This window comes from Corythoichthys intestinalis, chromosome 2, assembly GCF_030265065.1.
Source record: "Corythoichthys intestinalis isolate RoL2023-P3 chromosome 2, ASM3026506v1, whole genome shotgun sequence".
NCBI lineage: Eukaryota > Metazoa > Chordata > Actinopteri > Syngnathiformes > Syngnathidae > Corythoichthys > Corythoichthys intestinalis.
Genome location: NC_080396.1, coordinates 27,648,042 through 27,667,799, shown reverse-complemented (window position 1 = coordinate 27,667,799; position 19,758 = coordinate 27,648,042). Strand labels below are relative to the sequence as shown.

Genomic DNA, 19,758 nt, shown 5'->3' with positions numbered 1-19,758 from the left:
CCCATGTTGACAATTACAGGCCATTGTAATCTTTTCAAGTAGGAGAACTTGCACAATTGGTAGTTGCCTTAATACTTATTTGCCCCACTGTATCTGAACGATTTGAGGTACATAGGCAAAGTTTGACTTTTGGGGTGGGGGGGGCACAACATGTCGATGACCCCGAAACGCAGTGTCAGCAATAAAATTAACTTACAAGAATATTTATAATAATACGTTGACAATGAGTGTTTTTGTTTCCCATCATTCTTGAGGGGAATTCTAAATCAGGCTGCTTTGGCAATACTTTTCGCCAAGATCGGCATCCATTGAATATGGTACGCCCGCCGGTGTCGTGCCAATGTAGTTACCCCATTAAAAATTGTATCCCCTGGGCGGAGCTATATGGGGGTAGATTTGTGTCTTTATTATTCAATTAAAAAAAAAGTTACACCAATAAAAAAAAAAGTTGCTTCAATCAAAATATATATTTTCAATAAAAAGTCGCTTCAATAAAAAAAAAAAAAAAAAAAAAAAAAAAGTGAATGCAAAAATAACTAAACATAACGAAACAAAAAAAAATGCATGTGAAAGCTATTTTTGATTTTTTTTTTTTTTTTTTTAAATTTTAGCAACTTTTTTGATTGAAGTAAGTTGATTTGTGTTTGGGCAATATTTTGGCTAGGACGTTTTTCTTAAGTTTAACGAGTGCCCTATACAGTGTTAAAACTAGCCTGTTAAAGGTACAATGTAAAAACTAAAACAAATCATGGTGTTCCTTGATGGGCCAGAGGATCATCTAAATCTGTTGCATCATGATTTTTTACAGAATTCAATTCAAGGAAATATTCCAAATTGTGTATAAAAATAAGTTTATTCAAGTCCACATACAGTATACTCAAATACAAGCACCCTACAGAGGAAAATATTTTCCAATGTAATTATTAGAGGGCAACTACTCGAAAAGTTTCTACCTGAATAACATTTAATCTCTCCTAATTACTCATCGTGGTGATTCAGGGAACATTTTTTTCAATCATGTCAAGTTGTGAAAAGCTGACACTTAAAAACATTTGAAAGGAATGTAGTAAAATGTTTATACTTCATACAAAACAAAATTGCATTGAAAAAACTTAGAAACAGTTGACATGGTTTGGAACAATTCAGCGTTGCCGGTCCCAGCGCCAGATAGAGGCGTCGTCACACACAGCAATCAAAATACTGCTGTCGCGGCTGAAGCTGGTTTGACGGATGGCTGATGTGCATTTGGGGAGTGTGAGCGTGGTAGATCTAGAGACGAGACCACATTCTGTTAGACATAAAGATTCAACAACCCATTTTCTCAATCAACTTACTTGGCTTTGTGTGGATCCTCCACTTCGAGGTCCCAAACATAGAGCTTTCCCACCTGGTTACCTAAGGCCAACATCTTGCAAAAAGAAGGAAGGATGAGCACACACACGCACAAAAAAAAAAACAGACCTTAAAAATAAACATAGACTACAGTTAATAAACCAAATCATTGTGCATGAGCTACCACAGGTCTGCAAGGTGGGTGGGAGGTTCACAGTTGCTACCACCTCCGCACTTGAATTAGAAATGTTTTATTTCAGACGCAGTGTGCTGCGTCAACATCTCGGTGCATCCAGTTTGACAGACAATGGCGGAGTGACTCCAAACAGCATGAAGGTGAGAATAATTTATGCGGTGTCCAAAGACATGGGAGACAGGACAAATGTTGTACCGTGACTAGAATAAAAACGTAAACTGATGAGCAGGTGCCCACTACTTTTTATGTGTCAGCTTTGTTAAAGGGAACCACGGATAGAAATACATGTAGTTCCAAAGTTAAATGTTAGTACGAGTTTTAATAATTTGATATTAAAACCCCAAACTCATTTGTTCCCAAAAACATATAAATATGTTCTATTTTTAATTGTTTTAGAGTCCCAAAGACGAATTTGTATGTCTTTTTTTTTTCCAAAAGAGACATCTCTGGGTTGTGATTCAATTTAGCTCCAAAGCACAAAGCTGAAAATCCATTTTAAAGTGATAAAACTGGCCACTGGAAGGCAGTAGCGCATTCAGTAAGACCCGGAACCCTATTCAACGGCAACGAACGGCCAAGCCGCAAAGACAGGGCGCCAGTGGAAGACGACCGAATGGATGCCAGGCCGAGCAGAACAACCGGTAGGACACCCGGGATGCCAGGCGCTGGACGACCGAGCAGAACAACCGGGACCACTAGATGCCATTGAGTTCGTGCTGCTCGCAAGCAGAGCCTGCAAAGACTCAAAAAAATTTATCTTTTTGAAACAGGCAGCGATGAGGGAAAAGTTTAACTGGCTGTCGCGGCCACAATAGCGTCATCTTTCAGTTAGTTATGTGTAAATAAATTGTTAATTTGCTATGAAAAGCTCTATTTGTCTTGTTATTTCTGTTATTTTGTAAAAGGAAAACATTCAGATGTTTGGGATGTAACTAAAGCAAAAAATAGCTGTGTTAAAGTCAAAGTTATGTTTGAAATGTGTGATTTCACAAAAAGCTCAATTTCTCAGTTTTTTTCATCAGAAATTGGAAAATTGCTCACACTAACCTATTTTCTAATGCCAATTTCTAAAGAATGGAAAAAGATATGAACTTACTTTTTTTCCTGCTGAAAGAAGAGAGTCTAATCTTTCTTACGGTGGGTTCTATGTGTGTATAGCAATAGAACAGAATTTTCTGTGGGCCTTGCAAAATCAGTCAAAATCCAGTAAAATGGCCGGGAGCGAAGGGTCTTGCTCCGGTGAAAATGGCTGAGAGTGAATGAGTTAATATTGTCGTTTTAATAAAATTTGTAAAATTAGTTTAACTAGTAGGTGTTGTTGATGTCGCAGGGCGGTGCGGTCACATGGAAATGTCTCTTTCCGTGGTTCCCTTTAAGAGGGGTAGGTACCAACATGTCATTTAAGCATTATTTTTTAAAATCAATAAAGGGATTCACTTAAAGTAAAACACTTCACTTGCATAATGTATCCATATGTGATTATGAAAAACATTATGAGAATTATTTTGCAAACTGAAGCTGGAATATTGCCTAAAGATTTGTCATTCAGACAATCCAAAAATTGCAAAACTGCACTTCACCTTCTGCCAGAAGTCCATGGAGAAACGCATGTACCAGATGTCACACTGGCTGTAATCGAAACGTCCGAGGATGGTGACATTTGATTCATTTGGTTTGATGTGATCAATATCATCCTCCATTTTTCCTGGTTTCCAGCACACAATGGCATTTTCACACGACTACAAAGAGACACATAAAAGAAAGCAAGCGTGGTTAAAGGGACACCAGACTCATTCATGTCAATTAGGACTTTTACCTTTGAAAGAATGAGGTCCCCTAGCCACCGCACACAGTCTACATAATTTCTGTGGATGTCTCTTGTGGAAAAGTCGGGAAAGTGGATTTTCTGTGACACGAAAGGCCTGAAAAGAAAACAAAATGCTTGAAAATAGCAAGTTGTCAGTTTTCTTCTGGTGTTACCTATTTGTCTTTGAGGGGTTGTATTCATACGATCCGCGGATGGCCTTTTGCATTCTCTCAGAGTTAATTCGCCAAAGTTTAAGTGAGTGGTCCATCCCACATGACATTATTTTTTCACCCAGGAGGTCAAAATCCTGAAGTGGGATTGAAAAACAAAATAACATGAGTTTATAGTTTCTGTGAGATTAAGGGTGAGAGAACAAAACCTACAGCACTCAAGACTTCATCTCTGTGACCTTCCACTCCACCAAATATGGCCACTAATGTGTCCGTCTGTATGTTCCAAAGACGAAGGGCATGATCTGCAGACACATGAATTCAAGCAATTAAATCAAAACCCGTACAAGATTTTGTACTGTAGGGATGAAACGGTACCTTTGCTGACTGACAAGAGAAGATTTGGGTCCCGAGGGTGAAACTTCAGCTCATTAATTGCATTTCCATGACCTACATAATGCTGCGTAAGAGAATACCAAGGCTTTACTGAGAAGTCATTGTGAGCATATTTCTGAGGGAAATTAAAAAAAAAAAAAAAAAAAGCCAACCTTGATGCACTGCATCGTGATGTGGTTAATAATTCGAATTATTCCTCGCGACCCGGCTACAGCCAACAGGGGGTGACTGGTGTTGGTGTCGTAGGTCCACGCACATGTGTAGAAGTTCTCATCGGCCTGTGTGGGACTTCAGTTAAGAAAACTATGATTCATTTTAACTGCACAATACAGCAAACTTTCGCTGTTATAGGATTTCAAACAAAGGCTCTTAATAATCACTTGTAAGACCACACAAAAGACTTGACAATGCAACTTCATAACAGACATTGTGGCAAAGATGAGGCAAGGATACATCAGCATCAACATAAGACTGAAGGAGTCTGATTTCTCCTTGAGAGTGACATTCATAAAGCGTAACCTGGGGAGCAGATGACAGCCATTACTATTTCCCTTAATTGTAGAGTGAATTCACATAATCATGCAACAGTATTTAAATTCATTTGTTCTAAATCTTGACACAAATAGAACATGATTTATTTAGTTAGTAGGGGTGTGCCATCTTCGGCACCCCACGATTCAATTCGATTACGATTCAGGGGGCTACGATTCGATTCTTGAACGATGATCACGGTATTGACGATGATCACGGTTATCATTATTATCACGATTATCGATGCATCTTACATTACAAATCAATATAGTAGACAAATAAATTTGTGTCCATTATTTATTTATAATATCCTAATGATTCAACAGGAACGATGGAAACATGCCCATACAACATAAAGCTGCCCTTAAGCTGCTTTTTTATTTATTTATTTTTACAGGAAAGTGCAAAAAAATTTACCATTTTAAAGGGAGTACTTATTTCACTCAACAATACAATAAAATTTACACAGGTGGAATGAATTCCACATTTTCTGGAAACAAAGTGTCTTTGAAATAAGCCTTCTAACCAATAGACTTTGTTTTCACAGATTTCTGTACTATTTCGCATGTTTATAGTGTTACCGCTGTACTTAATCATGGTTTTACACGTTCTGCATATGAAAGAAATACACGTTTGCGAATTAGCTAATTAGCTTAGCGCTTGGCGCTAACTATTAACACCTCAAAAACAACAACAATAAAGGCTAAACAGAACAAGAGGGTTCGTGTATTCACCTCTTGTAGACGCACACGGGTCTTAGCAAAACACTAAGGACATTTTTCAATTGACATGACTTGAAACTACAGCTAGACATCTGAAAGACGAGGCGCAACCAACTATCTCTATCAGGCATGAAAATGGGTCAGGGGTTAAAAAGGTGAGAGAGGTGTGGAGGAAATATGTTCCGGCGTTCTGCCAAAATGTCCTCTGTCGGCGAAAAGTCCTACATGTGGCGAATTTGACCATTTTAATTTTTCACATAAGGCTTAATATTCGAGCGGGGGTTTAATTAGTTGAAGGAGTTGATTTCAACCACCATTGACTCGCACTAGCTTAGCCACTCCGGACCCCTGAAACTAACAAATAACTGGCAAACTGCGCAGAATTTGTTCAAATCAACTCCAACGACTAATTAAACCCCGGCTAACTCAAAGATTAAGCCTATTGTAAAAAATTCTGCTTCCCCTTTAAAATAAAGACCATTGAATATGGCCATTAAAATGTTGTCTATAAAAGTTTTAGAGCAATAAAATAAACAACAAAAATGAATGAAATGAACAAGAATCCTTCAAACTATTTCATAATGGGTCCAAATTATTTTTCGAACAGATCATGTGACGATAGCACCTTAGAGACAGCCGTTTGCATTGCTTAGCCAAAACTACAGCTGAGGAGGCAAGATGGATATTTAGAATTTCTTTAAACCTAAGCTTTCAAAACCTTCAACAACAACTGAGCTTGAACCGAGGATTGAGCACGAGCAGTATCAAAAAGTCCTGGCTTTCGTGTTACCTGTTGTGCTGTAATTCCAAGTGGTGCTTGAATTGGATGCTTATAGCGGTCGACAGTCTTTTTGAGCCAGCGCAAAGTTCGCAGCGCACGGAGATATTTTTGTCATCTTTACTGGACAAAAATGTGACGTAATGGCTGTGTTTCCAGTGTGCAAATGCAGCCGTTTGTAGTATATCTCCTGCCTATTTCATTGCATCCTGGCAAGGAAGCAAGGCTGTGTTGTTTTGGCCGCAAACTCCCAGCGCTCACGGCTCACGCATCATGGTAATACACGTGACCCTTTTTTTTCCCCATCCTTGATTAGAAAATGTGACATGTGATGTCACTCCCATGACTACAGTATTCTTCATTCTACATACATTATGGGGCAATAACAAAATAGTAATGCACAGGCATCAAGGAAAGTAATTTTACTCAGATTACTGATTTAGAAAAATGAACGCGTTAGATTGTTCTTTACTGAAAGAAAGTAATCAGATTACAGTTACGCATTACTCACATAACGCGTTACTGACAACACTGCTTTTATAATTACCGTTAATTACACAAGCTTGACGCGACCTTAACGGGAGCAATTTTTTCACCGGACGCCCTGGCAGTGTTCAACGCAAGCTGCAACAAACGGCAGTAACTTTGTCATACCGCAAAATATGAAAACGATTAAAACCATTACTCACCAAATTCAATATGCTGGCGAATGCATTCATCTAAAAAAAAAAAATTGGGAGTGAGACCTCACCTCGTCCAGCGAACGTGAATTTGTTCTTAGGACAAGATCATCTGTCGCAATTAGCGATCTTTGACGCTCTTTTTCTCCTCCCCACATACAAACTTGATTCTCTCTCAGCGGCTGTGATTAACCTCAATGAAGTTGCTCTCCTAACTAAGCCTTGACTATCATTCGTCTTTGTAAGTTTTTAGTAACTTTGTGTATTGAATTTGAAAGGAAAATGTGTGTTTTGTTTTTGGCGAACGTTTTAATGAAGCTAAACTGTTGAAGCGACTCACACGTGGAAAAATACGATTGTACAACGTTTTAAATGTATTCATTTGGTATATTTCAGTTACCACGATTTGAGAGATCAATAAATTGAAGAATTTACGCCTTGCGTTTGGAGTGTTTCTTTTTGGGTTTGCTGGAATAGCGTCACTGACACTCACAGCATCAAAAAGAGGAAGGGGTAAGTGCTGCCGCGCCAAGCCACTTCTGGCTGCATTTTCGACACATGAAAAATAACGAATACGTACTACTGTATGACGGAAAATTTTAGTGGTTTTGTAACCGCCACGTTTTCATAGCATGGTAAACCGTGAAGGTAACCAGCACATGCCTACACCCGAACCCCCCCAACCCCCTTAAACGTTTTCTCCTCGGATCTACACGATTCACGTAGGTCATCCTTTTTGACTTCAAAACGGCGAATTTCGCCGAAAGGTGAGACATTTTCATGCCTGCTCTATTCCCCTCTCGCTCTAAAAAATAACATGCGCAGGCGAGCCGGCGCGCTTCTGCTCCTCCTGTCTCATACACAAATTTATTTTCCAGTCTTTTGAAAAAGAGTAAATCTCTCTCTCAGTTACAGGCAGCACCCATTATAACGTGCGTGCGTCCGTTAAAGGTGTCCGGACGGCAGACGTGTCTTGAATTTTGTTCCGCTACGAGCAGCTGTCATAAATTTCTGAGGGAAAATCGTTTTTGAGCCTTTATGAATCGTAATCGAATCGTCACGTGTCGAATCGCGATGCATGTAATAATCGATGTTTTTGGAACTCCTCTAGTCTAGACCTCCCGCCCATACTAACTATCAGTTGGTATGGGCGGGAGGTCTAGACTAGTGGATGGCGAAGATTTTCGTGAACTGTGAGGACTGTGAAAACCTTTGAGAATCTTTTGTGCGAAAAAATTAGTCTTTGGGGGATGGGAAGAATCAGGTAAACACAGACTTTTGCTATTCCTAGCATGGCTCAATCCTTATCACCCAAGATTTTAGTGGCTTTCTATTAACTGTTAAAATGTGCAAGATTCGTCACCCTGTTGCTCCCAACTGTGGCAAACACCAGCGGGTCTCCCTCCTTACTGTGCCAATTGAACTGCACTCCAAACAAAGGTTGGCCATGGTCTTCCTGCAAAATCCATCATTTTTTGACTTGAGTTTATAGGTAGCATGTTACATACAAGGCAAGGCTTTAGGAATACAAAAATTAAATTCTGTGTGCTCTCACTCGTAGGCTGTTGACACATTTGAAAGAGTATCTGCATTTTTTGGACTTCCATTTGCCCTTGCCCCAGCTCTTCCTGCCTGGGGCGTTGGAGGTGTTGGTGGGCGTGTCAGGGCGCTCTGCGTTGGTGCCACTTTCAACGCTGACAGCATCATCCTGACACACAACACATACTCAGCCAACGATATAGCACAGTCGTTGAATGAAAGATGAAAGCCAGAAGATGCATTGGGTAAAGCCGCATTGCACACATAGTACATACAGGACGCCAAACGACAAGTTACTCATGATATAAAATTTAGCAATTTGAGTAGTTAACAGTGGATTAGTTAGGAGTTGGGTCGTAACTTGTGCTAACAAGTGTGCTACAGCTACCATCAGCAATGATTTGATTGCTGGTGGATACAAAACAAATTCAAGATAATAAGTACTGTGGAAAATACACACGAAAGACAGTCGCTCCGTTTTAAAGCCATGTTATTAAAAGTAAAATAATAAAATAAAAACGAAATTTAAATTTACTACTCGTATAAGGAGTCAAGCTAGCTTTTCACGCTCGGCTACTATAGCACGAGGCAGCTAAACCACCTCAGTGTTAACACAGTTGACTCATGTCGGTCGAGAAATAAAACAACAGCTGACCACTTACGTTCTCGTCCCCTGACAAATCTGGGTTACTGTTCTCATCACTGCTTAGCTTGTGTTTCTTGACCGGTACTTCTTTTCCCGCTTGAAAGAGGGACTCAGACATGTTCTTATTTTCCCTCATGTTACTGCAACTCCGCCTTTTCCGCTCGGCGGCCTCAGTCCCCGCAAGGGCTGCTGGGAATGGTAGTTCAATTCCAACACGTAAAGCTATCACTGAGAGGTTTTTGTAATACGCGAAGGGCCTTTTCAAAAATAATAACACTTAAAACATGAATGTGAAACATATACATTTATTAAAAAAAAAAAAAAACATTGATACAGTCTACACAATCACAGACATCTCTTCATCATCTAAAGAGGCTTGGCTCATCTCTTCAGACAGTTGTTCATCCTCCTCTTCCTCACTGTTCTCCTGATGTGCTGCCCTCTTCATACCCCTTTGCTTAGACAAGGCCACCGCATATCGAATGTTGTACAGATTGAAGTCGCAGCTACAAAAATTTGAATAATATTTGGAATTAGCTTTAATATGTCAATGCACATAGAACAGGAGTATCAGTTGGTCATACAGTGGGGAGAACAAGTATTTGATACACTGCCAATGGGTATCAAATACTTGTTCTCCCCACTGTATGTATGGTTTCCCTTAGGCACATGGATGGCACATTTCATATCGAAAGGAATGTGCTTGATATAACTAAGGCTCGGTTCATACTACAGGTCTTAATGCACGAATCCGATTTTTTCGTGTTTTTCCGACTCGAGTCAGGCATTAACTTGATGGTCTGAACGGGACAAGTCACATAGAAGTGGACCATTTCAAATCCGATCTGAGTCACTTTCGTATGTGGTTCAAATCCGATCTGGGCCACATTTTTTCAGAACGTGACTGGCGGTCTGAACTGTCAAGACTCCCAAATCGGAATTAATGCAGCAATTACGTCGGCAAAGAGCAAGAGGCACGGAGGACGGCAGCCATGTAGGCATTAGCGCCTAGCTTGAACTCTGCCTTAAGCACAAAGCGGGCTTGACCACAGTCATAAATAAATAAAATGAAGAAAAGAATAAGCCTTACAATTTTCAATGTTCATTCTGTGCGCCGAATGAGCAATATTTCAATATTGCACACGGCCGAGTCGGGGCAAACTGATGCACCCACGTCATTTCACGCACACGCGTCAAGGCTCATGTGTGTGCGTGTATGCGTTCTATCAGTCCATATAAACTTTAAATATAAGACTACATGGGGATTATTAATGTATGTTATTTGTGTCCTCTTTTTGGAAATTCAAAATATGATCACTCTAGAATGACATACAGCTAGCATGTGCAATTTGTTTTGATGCTTCTGCGCATGCGGGTGTCTTTGCTGAGCGCATCTCGGACTGCAAATTAGTGCGCATGCGTGATACTTGAACGGTCTCAATGGACAAAGGCAGTCTGAACGGGCACCCCAAAAAACAGATATGGCTAAAAACCGGATTTGTGCATTAAGACCTGTAGTATGAACCTAGCCTAAAAGTACACAAATAAATAATAGGTTTTCCCCAAATAATGATGATGATAATACTTACAGTTTAGACAGGTTGTCCCAGTGTCTCTGGATGCTTTTCTGCAAAGCTTGCAGTGTGGGTAGAATGGCTCCTGACCTACAAATCAAACACCACTGTGAGATCTTGTACTACGCTCATCAACTAAAGTGGTACCAGTAGCATACCTGTTTTTCAGTTTTTGTCCATGCAGCATGAGTAAGCTCTGAGCCCATGTCATGTAGAACTGCAGGTGACCTGACTTCTCCAAGCATTCTGCTATAAAGCCTAGCAACTTCTCAACATATATGTCAGGGAGTGTGCCACAAACAACTTGGACTGAAATGGAAACATTATATATGATGTAAAATTACTGGTTATACAGTTTAAAAATTCAAATAAAAACAGGTGTGGCAGTGTAGGAATGACAGTAGACCCCACTGTAATTCACTCACTTTGCTCATGCGGCACTGCCTCCAGCACCTCCTGTTTGAGGGCTTTTTCATTGAGACGGAATGCCAAAATGATGGCAGCTGCCCACTCCTTAAGCCGCAGCTGTGTGCGTATGCTCACTGGTGTTACGTCTAGATCAAGATCATAGGGGTCAAAAACGAGAGAGCCGTCAAGGGAGTAGATAAGCAGGCCCTCGGTTGTTGTGGCTGCCCAGCTGCGCCCTGAAATAGGAAGTACAGACTCCTAGGTCTTTTCATCATACACCCGAAATGGATTCTTTCTGTCACATACCCGTTGGAGAGAACCGCAGCGAGCTGACGCGAATTTCTGGCTTAAAGTGTCGGGAACTCATATCACCTTTGGGGAGAAAAAATGCAGACAGGATGTTCTTTAAGCATTAGGATGCAAAACAAAAAGGTCATCATCAGTACACCTACAGTATATTTAAGAATGTCTACTCTGACCTTAGCCACATTTGTAACTTTTACTTTATCCTCAAAACAAACTTATCTTCCATCTTTGTTAGAGACAATGATGTCAATAATTCGTCTTGATCTTCAAAGGTGACCTCTTACCCCTCCTCACCCCTGGGAGACTAATGCTAACTCCATCTTTGTCACCAGCCCCCTCGTCCACCAGAGCAAGGCTCCCAAACTCTGTCATCTTACGCCTATCCAGAAACTCCTAAAAGTAGAATGCAAGCACCCCCATCAAACACCACTGTTTTCATAATAGCACGTTTTCAATTAAGCTTAACGTGCAGTAATACCTCCATGGCGTCAAACGACAAGTTGCATGAGATCTCAAACTTCTTTAGGAGCATCTGTTCCTTGACGTTGTAGATGCAGACAAACTTGGACTGGCCACCAGTCAGAATGGACTCCCCGTCAGCAGAGTAACACAGTGATGTGAAGCACCTAGTTACAGTAAACGTGAAATTTTAGCATCCACTGACACTTAGGCTACGTTCATACTACAGGTCTTAATGCACGAATCCGATTTTTTGTCATATCTGTTTTTTTGGCGTGCCCGTTCAGACTGCCTTTGTCCATTGAGACCATTCAAGTATTACGCATGCGCACTAATTCGCAGTCCGACAAGCGATGAGCAAGACGACCCGCATGCGCAGAAGCATCAAAACAAATGAGCACACATGCTGGCTGTCATCCGTCATTCCAGGGATATCACATTTTGCTTTTTAAAAAGAGGACACACATAACAGACATAAATAATCCCAGTTTAGGCTTATATTCAAAGTATATGGATCGATAGCATGCACGCACTGTCCGTGCATGTCACACACACACATACGCTCAGTTTGCCCCGACTCTCGGCCACGTAAGCAATGTTGAAGTATTGCTTATATGGATCAGACAGAAAACCGATCGTTCTCAGGCTTATCCTCAACTAATATTTTTTTTATGACTGTTGTCAAGTCCGACTCCTCCTAAAATGACGTGTTCCACGGCAAGCTAGGTGCCAATAACGCACAGCTGCCCCGCTACGGTGGCGTCTCTCTCGCTTTTTGATGACGTAATTGCTGCATGAATTCCGATTTGAGAGACTGGACAGTACAGACCGCCGCGACAGTCTGGAAAAATGTGGCCCAGATCGGATTTGAACCACATACGAAAGTGACCCAGATCTGATTTGAAATGGTCCAGTTCTATGCGACTTGTCACGTTCAGACAGTCAAGTTAATGCCTCACTCGAGTCGGAAAAACACGAATAAATTGGATTCGTGCATTAAGACCTTTAGTATGAACGTAGCCATAGAGACACGAAGAAAGGATGCAGTCTAGAATCTCACTTGGCCTTGGACATTTGTTTAGCGGTGACTTTATCAGTCTCCTTGCGGCCCGTCTCCAGGTCATGACGTCCTGCCACTGAGCCGACCTGGGCAGCGGTGTGGGGGTTCCAGAAAGATATTTCGCCATTTAGAGTAGCCACTGCCAATTCTTGACCATCAGGTCGGTAAGCTACCGACAAAGCTGAGGTGACAAAACAAAACAAATTTAAAAAAGCATTATAAAACATTTTAAATGCACATTAAGCAAGGGTGTAGATTTGCGGTAGGGAAATGACACTATCAACTTTTCAGGGCGCTCAAATTGTCCCCACCAACTTTTAAGCAACCTCATTGGCATTATATCATGTGCTCAGTGATATAGGTCATTTAGATTGTCTTTCCGTATGTTGTATGGATAGAATTGACCCTTCCATTATTAAGTGAATTACTTTCATTGTGTTCAGGCTGACATTTATCCTCTTTTCACTTGCTGAATGTGCCAGTCCATTTTTTCCCCCTCAAACACACGTTTGATTAGCCGATGACATGACCCCCCCCCCACACGCACTCACAGCCCAGAAAGAAATACAACATGTCGACAGCATGCCGCCTCCTCTGCCCCATTCGACGACGAGGGATATTAGCATTTTACTTCGGCCAGCAGAAGCAGCAACCACTGTAAGTAATGTAAAAAGACGTCAATGTTGTGGAGGTAGGGAACACACCACTAATTTTGCTAATGAAAGTCCGACCTGCATCAGAGTTATCATAACATTAAACTGTATGAATTTGCTAACCGGCAAAACTCGAGTAGGAAGCTGCTTAGAGAGAAGTGTCCTTCAGTTTGTTTTCTACTGTTAATGTTAATTGTGAGAAATGTAGGGAACCGAGGTTTAACCCCTGCTCCCCAATTTTCATTTTTGGTTAATTTATGTGGTCTTAAACCAGCCCAAAGGAGCTTTCATTTTGTGTTCAGTTTGGTTGTGTTTGTGGACAAAAGCAGTAGTGTTTTACCTGAAGGAAAGTTCTATTTTTATTTTGATATTCCCTAACAGGCGTTTTTTAAGTTTTATTTATTTAGACTGACAATGTTGAGCGGGTTTAAGACAATTATTTTTTTCATTCCTGGATAGTTAAGAGATTATTGTGTATGTTAATATAATTTAAATCCTGTTCAAATATTGCAATTTAAATTTGCTAAAAACAAAAAAGAATCCAGACATTTATTCTGGAAGTTTTCTAAATGTTTCTGTCGTTGGTTTTGGTAAAAAAAAAAAAAAAAAAAAAAAAAAAAAAGGGTTGAATCACACGATGTATCACTTGAACTAATACATATATAAGTTAGTAGAAGTCAATACAGATTTATTTTGCATTGATTTTTTAGCCAAACAATTAATCAGGTTCATATTTGTCAGAAATGTATCCCTGACCCCCGTTCACCCAATCTGTTTGGTCTTATTAATGTCCCGTCTCCAGCAAAAAGTGTACATGCAGGTTATGCTGTTACATCGTCCCTACCAATGTTGAGACCAAACCTCCGCCCTTGACATTAGGCAAAGATTAATTTGAAAAGTTACCAAAAAAGAGGAAATTTTTTTTTTATCTATTATTGAAAAGAACTGGTGTCAGTTGAATGTATAAGAAAGCAAAAACAAAGTGTTAAAAATTTCAATTCCAAGCCAGAATTGGCCACAAACAACCTCAAAATGTAGTAATCAAGGCCTGCTACCTTTTGCTCTAATTATAATTGTTTACCATCAGCAGTGAGGTGAAGTGTCTCCTTCACTTGCCAGCTGTCCATCATGTCCCACAATCGGATGGTCCGATCCCACGAGGAACTGGCTAGAATTGACTGAACTGGACTGAAACACAAGCAACTAACGGGTCCCTCGTGACCGCCTAAGACCTGACCAATAAGAAAATACGCAGAAAACGTTTTACAGTCATTCAAATTTGAATTCTCGGGTAAATACTGACTCAGGATGTACAGTTTGCGCACCTCCAGCAGTCTTCCAGTCTGCATTGACCACAGGAAGATCTCAAACGAATCCTGAGCCCCTGCGCTCACCAGTTCCCCACTGACATCGACTGCAAGGGAAGAAAACTGTGCAGGCCGAGGCGACGTGAACGTGCGGAAGTTTCGGTACCTTAAGCAGAAGCGCAAATGTAAGTCTACACATACAAACTGTTTATATCTGTATTCTCATTAAGAGTTACGATCGGCTACCTGTGCAGGTCAAACGCTCTAACCGTCCCGTCCAGAGAGGCGCTCACTACAACAAAGCCACTGGATGTGAAAGCAACATTGGAGATGCTGCTGGTGTGTTCTGTGAAGGTGACGAAGCAAAGGCAGCTGTTGGTGTTCCAAACTTTGACCTGACAAAAATTGAGAAGAAACACCAAACCCAGTGAAAGAATGAAAGCAAATATATGATACAGTATACCCTCTTTTGTGATTGCTTATAGTATTATTTTAAACCGTTATCACAAACCCTGATTCCTAAATGGGGAAAAAAAAGATAACCATGGACAGAACACGTGTGCAGGGAGAGGCTCACAACAGCTTTGTCAAACTTCAACCAGGTACACACTCCTTTTGACCTATCTCATGCACTTTGACAAAAAAAGTGGTAACAATTGGTATTCCACAAAAGGTTCACTTCTTTCGAACATACTTTGCCATCGTCCCCTCCAGTGGCGATGTACTGCCCGTCTGGCGAGTAAGCCAGAGACGCCATGTTGTTGAAATGTCCCTGCTGTTTGAAGACGTATGATTCACTCTGCCACTCCCAGACCAGAAGCTGACCCATCCCTGGAAACACAGCAGCTGTTAACTAGCAAAAGTCATGTGCCATGCAAAAAAAAAAAAAAAAAAAATCTCACCTGAGCAGCCAAAGGCAATCCAGTCACCGGAGCTGTTTAGAGCCACTGAAGCAATTTTCTGGTCCGATATACTAAAAGAAGAAACACTTTACTTCTCAAATCACACATCACTCGCAGGCTTTAACTGCTTATCGTCTGTTTCTAACCTGAGTGAATGGATGAGGTTAAACTCTGGCAGTTCATGCAGGTGGAAGATTCCAGACGCGAAACCTGTGACCAAGATGTGAGTGGCTTTGTGGTAGGCTGCTGCCGTCAGGTTGTTGAAGTCACGCTCCTTGTTGAAGAAGTGCCTAAAAGGGAAGAGGAAGAAATCTTTAAAAAGTGCATCACATGCCAGCATCCTGTACAAGGAGTGAGACAACTTGAGTTTGACTAATGTCAACCTAATAGATGTACAGTATACTTACTTGCTAATCTGCTTGTATCGAACATTCTTAGTTTTCTCCTCATTTTTGGACAATTGAGCTTTCCCTCTGATGATCTGCCCCTCTTGAGTCCCTTCCGCTTCCTCTTCTTCATCATCTTCCTCATCTTCACCCTGTTTCGGAATCTTGGGTTTGTCAGCTTTACTCTTCAAAACGAGGGCGTCCAGCTCAGTGTCACTCTCCCAGATACAAAGAGTCCCGTCCTGGCTCACGGTGTAAAGCTACAGGCCAACAGGTACAATGATGCAAATTCCCATTATTTTTTTTAGGATCTTTTAATGCTCAACTCAAATTTATTTATGGGAGGCAAACAACTACAACACTTACATCCAGACTATCTTTCTCAAAGAAACATCCAACGATAACATCCTTGTGTCCTCCCAGTGAGTAGTAGATGAGATTTGTCCAACGTTCAGCACCAAAAACCCATGTGGACATGTCTTTGCTGCCCACCACAAAACACCTGGCGAAAAATATAATATTTAGCAACCTGAATTTTTATTATCCCATATAGTGCTCGCTAATTTGCCTGTTCGATCACTACAAAAGTGCGAAGGTGTAAAAGTGGTGCAGACGACCATATTTGAAAGAGATTTTTGTGCTTTAGGTAGCGATGATAGTTTTTTTTTTACCATTAGACAATTAGGAGACCACCACAAAAATGTAGTTTGAAATAATGGAACTCAAAATCTAAGGCTACGTTCATACTACAGGTCTTAATGCACGAATCCGATTTTTTGTCATATCCTTTTTTTTGGCGTGCCTGTTCAGACTGACTTTGTCCATTGAGACCGTTCAAGTATTACGCATGCGCACTAATTCGGAGTCCGACACGCGCTGAGCATGAAGACCCGCATGCGCAGAAGCATCAAAACAAATGACACACGTCATCCGTCATTCCAGGGATATCATATTTTGCTTTTCAAAAGGAGGACACAAATAACAGACATAAATAATCCTCGTTTAGGCTTATATTCAAAGTTTATATGGATCGATAGCATGCACGCACTGTCCCTGCATGTCACACACACATATGCGCAGTTTGCCCCGACTCTCGGCCGTGTAGGCAATGTTGAAATATTGCTCACTTGGAGCAAAGAGAAAACTGAGCATTCTCAGGTTTATCCTCAACCCATTTTTATTTTTTATGACTGTTGTCAAGCCCAGCCCTTCCCCAAAAGCCGTCTTCACTGCAAGCTAGGTGCTAATAACGCACAGCAGCACCGCTACGGTAAGCGTCTCTCTCGCTATTTGATGACGTAATTGCTGCATGAAATCCGATTTGGTAGAGTGGACAGTACAGACCGCCGCAGCAGTCTGGAAAAATGTGGCCCAGATCGGATTTGAACCACATACGAAAGTGACCCAGATCGGATTTGAAATGGTCCAGTTCTATGCGACTTGTCACGTTCAGACCGTCAAGTTAATGCCTCACTCGAGTCGGAAAAACACGAAAAAATCGGATTCGTGCATTAAGACCTGTAGTATGAACGTAGCCTAAGTGACAGCCAACTCGTTATGTGGGTGTGACTTACTTTGAGTCGTCAGTCCAGTCAATACAAGTTGTTTCATCATAAGGACCATAGTAACTTTTGTCTAACACAAAAGCATTAAATTCTCTCTTCTTGCCAGGAGCATGGTACAGTAATGCAACATTCTCCTTGGTGACAACAAACTTCCTGTAAACAAAAAAATAGATATTTTATCACAAACAGTAGCAGCCAAAAGTCTGGACACGCCTTATTCAATGCAACACAAATGAAGGTCCCAACCCCATTCATAAAGCAATAAATTCCACTAATCAACTCTGAACCTGTGAAGTCAAAAAACATTTTAGGTGACTCCCTCTTGAAGCTTATCAAGAGAATGGCAAGAGTGTGCAAAAAAGTAATCAGAGAAAAGAGTGGCTACTTTAAGAATACTAGAATATGTTACGTGTTTTTAGTTATTTCACCTTTTTTGCTTTGTCAGTACATAATTCCACACGTCTTCATTCATAGTTTTATTCATTAAGAATTTACAATGTAAATAGGCATGAAAATAAAGAAAGCGCACAAATGAGAAGGTGTGTTCAAACCTTTGACCTGTACTCTATTTTTGTATTGTCACGATTGCTGTGGTTACTTTCACTGCACAAATCCTTCAGACTACTTTACCTGCCATCAGGTGAAAAGCGGATGCTATGGACAGGTTTGTGGAAGTGAAAATGATGAAGGACAGCACGCGTGATGAGACTGACCAGCAATGCTGCACCATCTGTGAAAAACATGCATTTTTTTTTTTTTTTTTGCCGTTTAAACGTCACATTTCTGGGGAATGGGGAGGGACTAGTGAAAAGTAAAATGTGTGAACCTACCTTCATCCACCACGATTGCCAAGTTCCCATTAGGCGAGATCCCCACGCTTGTAATGTTCTTTTCAGTAGAGACAGGTAAAGTCTCTGATGTGTTGCTGAAGGAATCATTTGTTAATTTCCATTTCAGTGTTTAAAAAAATTACATAACACTTACTTTTTTAGGTCAAAAATGGTGATTCTGTTTCCAACAGGACTGATTACAGCGTTGCCATCCTTAGAGAAACTTAGATTCCCCTGACGATAGACGGCTCCAAGCAGATTTGAAAACTTAACGGGAAAAAATATTTTTGTTGACACAGAATGTTCATCAACTGCTTGTTTAAAAGCATACCCGAAACACTTTGTTGCTGTCAAACAATTTGCTCTCTATATCAAAAAAACGGACCTGTAGTTTCTATGCCTTATTTAGTTCATATGTTTTTTTTTTTTTAACCTACGCGGACGACGACACGATATAAAATAGAGGTCAAGATTATGTAGTGCAATTTTGGGCAAAGTGTTTGCTAACATGCATTTAGCCATGTCGGCCGAACTAACGTATATATCGGAATTCAACATTAGTATTATTATAATGAAGCAAAAATGTGACAAAAAGCAACAGGCAAAATCAGTGATGAGGTACAGAGGACATTCTGGTGATTCAATCTCTGATAATAATTGCCAAGCAATGTTTTTTTTTTTTTTTACTCACCTTATAAGCGAACTTCATTTTCTCATATGATCAGTATAATTCTTTATAACTCTGAATTGAAGCATTAAAAAAGGTCTTGACATACATGCTTGTTCGCCCAGCGATGCTCGCACGTGTTTACGTTGTGTTGACACTTAGAACTTCCGCCTTGGCTTTAGTCAGAAATGTTAAAAATTGCGCCCTCTCACGGCAAGGCGGACCAATATTCTTCCACTTGAGTAGTTTGTTGGGCCCTGTAAAAATTTACCAGCTAATTTAATTATTTTATGTGAACACAAAGAAGCTGCACTTGAGTGTGTATAAGAAGGAATGTATTGTTATAACGGATAGTGAAAGAAAAACGATGTGCCTGTAAGCAGTGCTTTGTAAATCAGAATTTACATAACGCAAAGGGCATATGATAGCCCAAGTCCTGGATGACGAATCATGCTCAAATCCTAGAATACATATAGATTGGGCTGAAATGAACATGCAAATGCCCGCCTATCAGGCACAGGAACTTAAAAGCTGCAATTTCAGATAACATCCATGGTAGATGTTGATGACACTAATTACCAACTAATTAATAACAAAGTAGGATGTTTACAGGCACAAATTAATTTCTCAACAGGTTAACTTGTAAGAAAAAAAAAAAAAAAAAAGAATCAACCCTTTCCAATAAATAACACAAACCTAAATCTTGTATTGAACTGTTGAATGATGGGCGCGGTGGCTTATTAATGGACAGTATGCTTAATTACGTACTTTAGTTGCTCAAAACACTCCACAACACAAGCATGTCCGGAATCTCTTCCCCATCCCTGTTTTGGGGTTTACTTCA

At 40.5% G+C, this 19,758-nt stretch overlaps 2 protein-coding genes across 3 annotated transcripts; both read right to left on the bottom strand.

Annotated features, from left to right (window-relative positions):
- Positions 1–822: 822 nt before the first annotated feature.
- Positions 823–8,978, bottom strand: eed (embryonic ectoderm development). Of its 2 annotated transcripts, XM_057830215.1 has the most exons (13): positions 8,814–8,978; positions 8,168–8,320; positions 7,976–8,068; positions 6,622–6,651; positions 4,355–4,420; positions 4,054–4,179; positions 3,884–3,965; positions 3,719–3,810; positions 3,509–3,642; positions 3,345–3,450; positions 3,109–3,267; positions 1,335–1,408; positions 823–1,269 (listed from the first exon to the last, which is right to left on the bottom strand). In XM_057830215.1, exons 1-13 carry the CDS (start codon positions 8,931–8,933, stop codon positions 1,143–1,145), a joined length of 1,362 nt encoding a protein of 453 aa, XP_057686198.1. In that variant the 5' UTR covers positions 8,934–8,978; the 3' UTR covers positions 823–1,142. The 2 variants fall into 2 exon arrangements, with proteins under 2 accessions (XP_057686198.1, XP_057686199.1); XM_057830216.1 differs by lacking the exon at positions 6,622–6,651.
- A 131-nt stretch (positions 8,979–9,109) lies between these two features.
- On the bottom strand, positions 9,110–19,090 carry pwp2h (PWP2 small subunit processome component). The gene is made up of 21 exons (XM_057830214.1): positions 18,939–19,090; positions 18,402–18,514; positions 18,248–18,342; positions 18,048–18,147; positions 17,427–17,570; positions 16,219–16,354; positions 15,874–16,112; positions 15,613–15,756; positions 15,467–15,537; positions 15,259–15,395; positions 14,811–14,959; positions 14,583–14,730; positions 14,339–14,489; positions 12,605–12,785; positions 11,564–11,711; positions 11,370–11,478; positions 11,086–11,151; positions 10,797–11,015; positions 10,530–10,680; positions 10,387–10,461; positions 9,110–9,303 (listed from the first exon to the last, which is right to left on the bottom strand). The coding sequence occupies exons 1-21, from the start codon at positions 18,954–18,956 to the stop codon at positions 9,135–9,137; spliced, it is 2,763 nt and encodes a 920-aa protein (XP_057686197.1). The 5' UTR covers positions 18,957–19,090; the 3' UTR covers positions 9,110–9,134.
- Positions 19,091–19,758: the final 668 nt, after the last annotated feature.

Coding starts and splice junctions, on each gene's coding strand:
- eed (XM_057830215.1), bottom strand. CDS start 8,933: ATGAGGGAAAATAAGAACATGTCTGAGTCCCTCTTTCAAGCGGGAAAA. Junction 6,652..7,975: donor CCACAGTTGGGAGCAACAGG/GTGACGAATCTT, acceptor TTTTTTTTTTAG/ATGAATGCATTCGCCAGCAT. Junction 4,180..4,354: donor AGTCTTATGTTGATGCTGAT/GTATCCTTGCCT, acceptor AGTCCCACACAG/GCCGATGAGAACTTCTACAC.
- pwp2h (XM_057830214.1), bottom strand. Junction 11,712..12,604: donor AAACAAATGTCCAAGGCCAA/GTGAGATTCTAG, acceptor TACTGTAACTAG/GTGCTTCACATCACTGTGTT. Junction 10,462..10,529: donor GGACAAAAACTGAAAAACAG/GTATGCTACTGG, acceptor TTTGATTTGTAG/GTCAGGAGCCATTCTACCCA.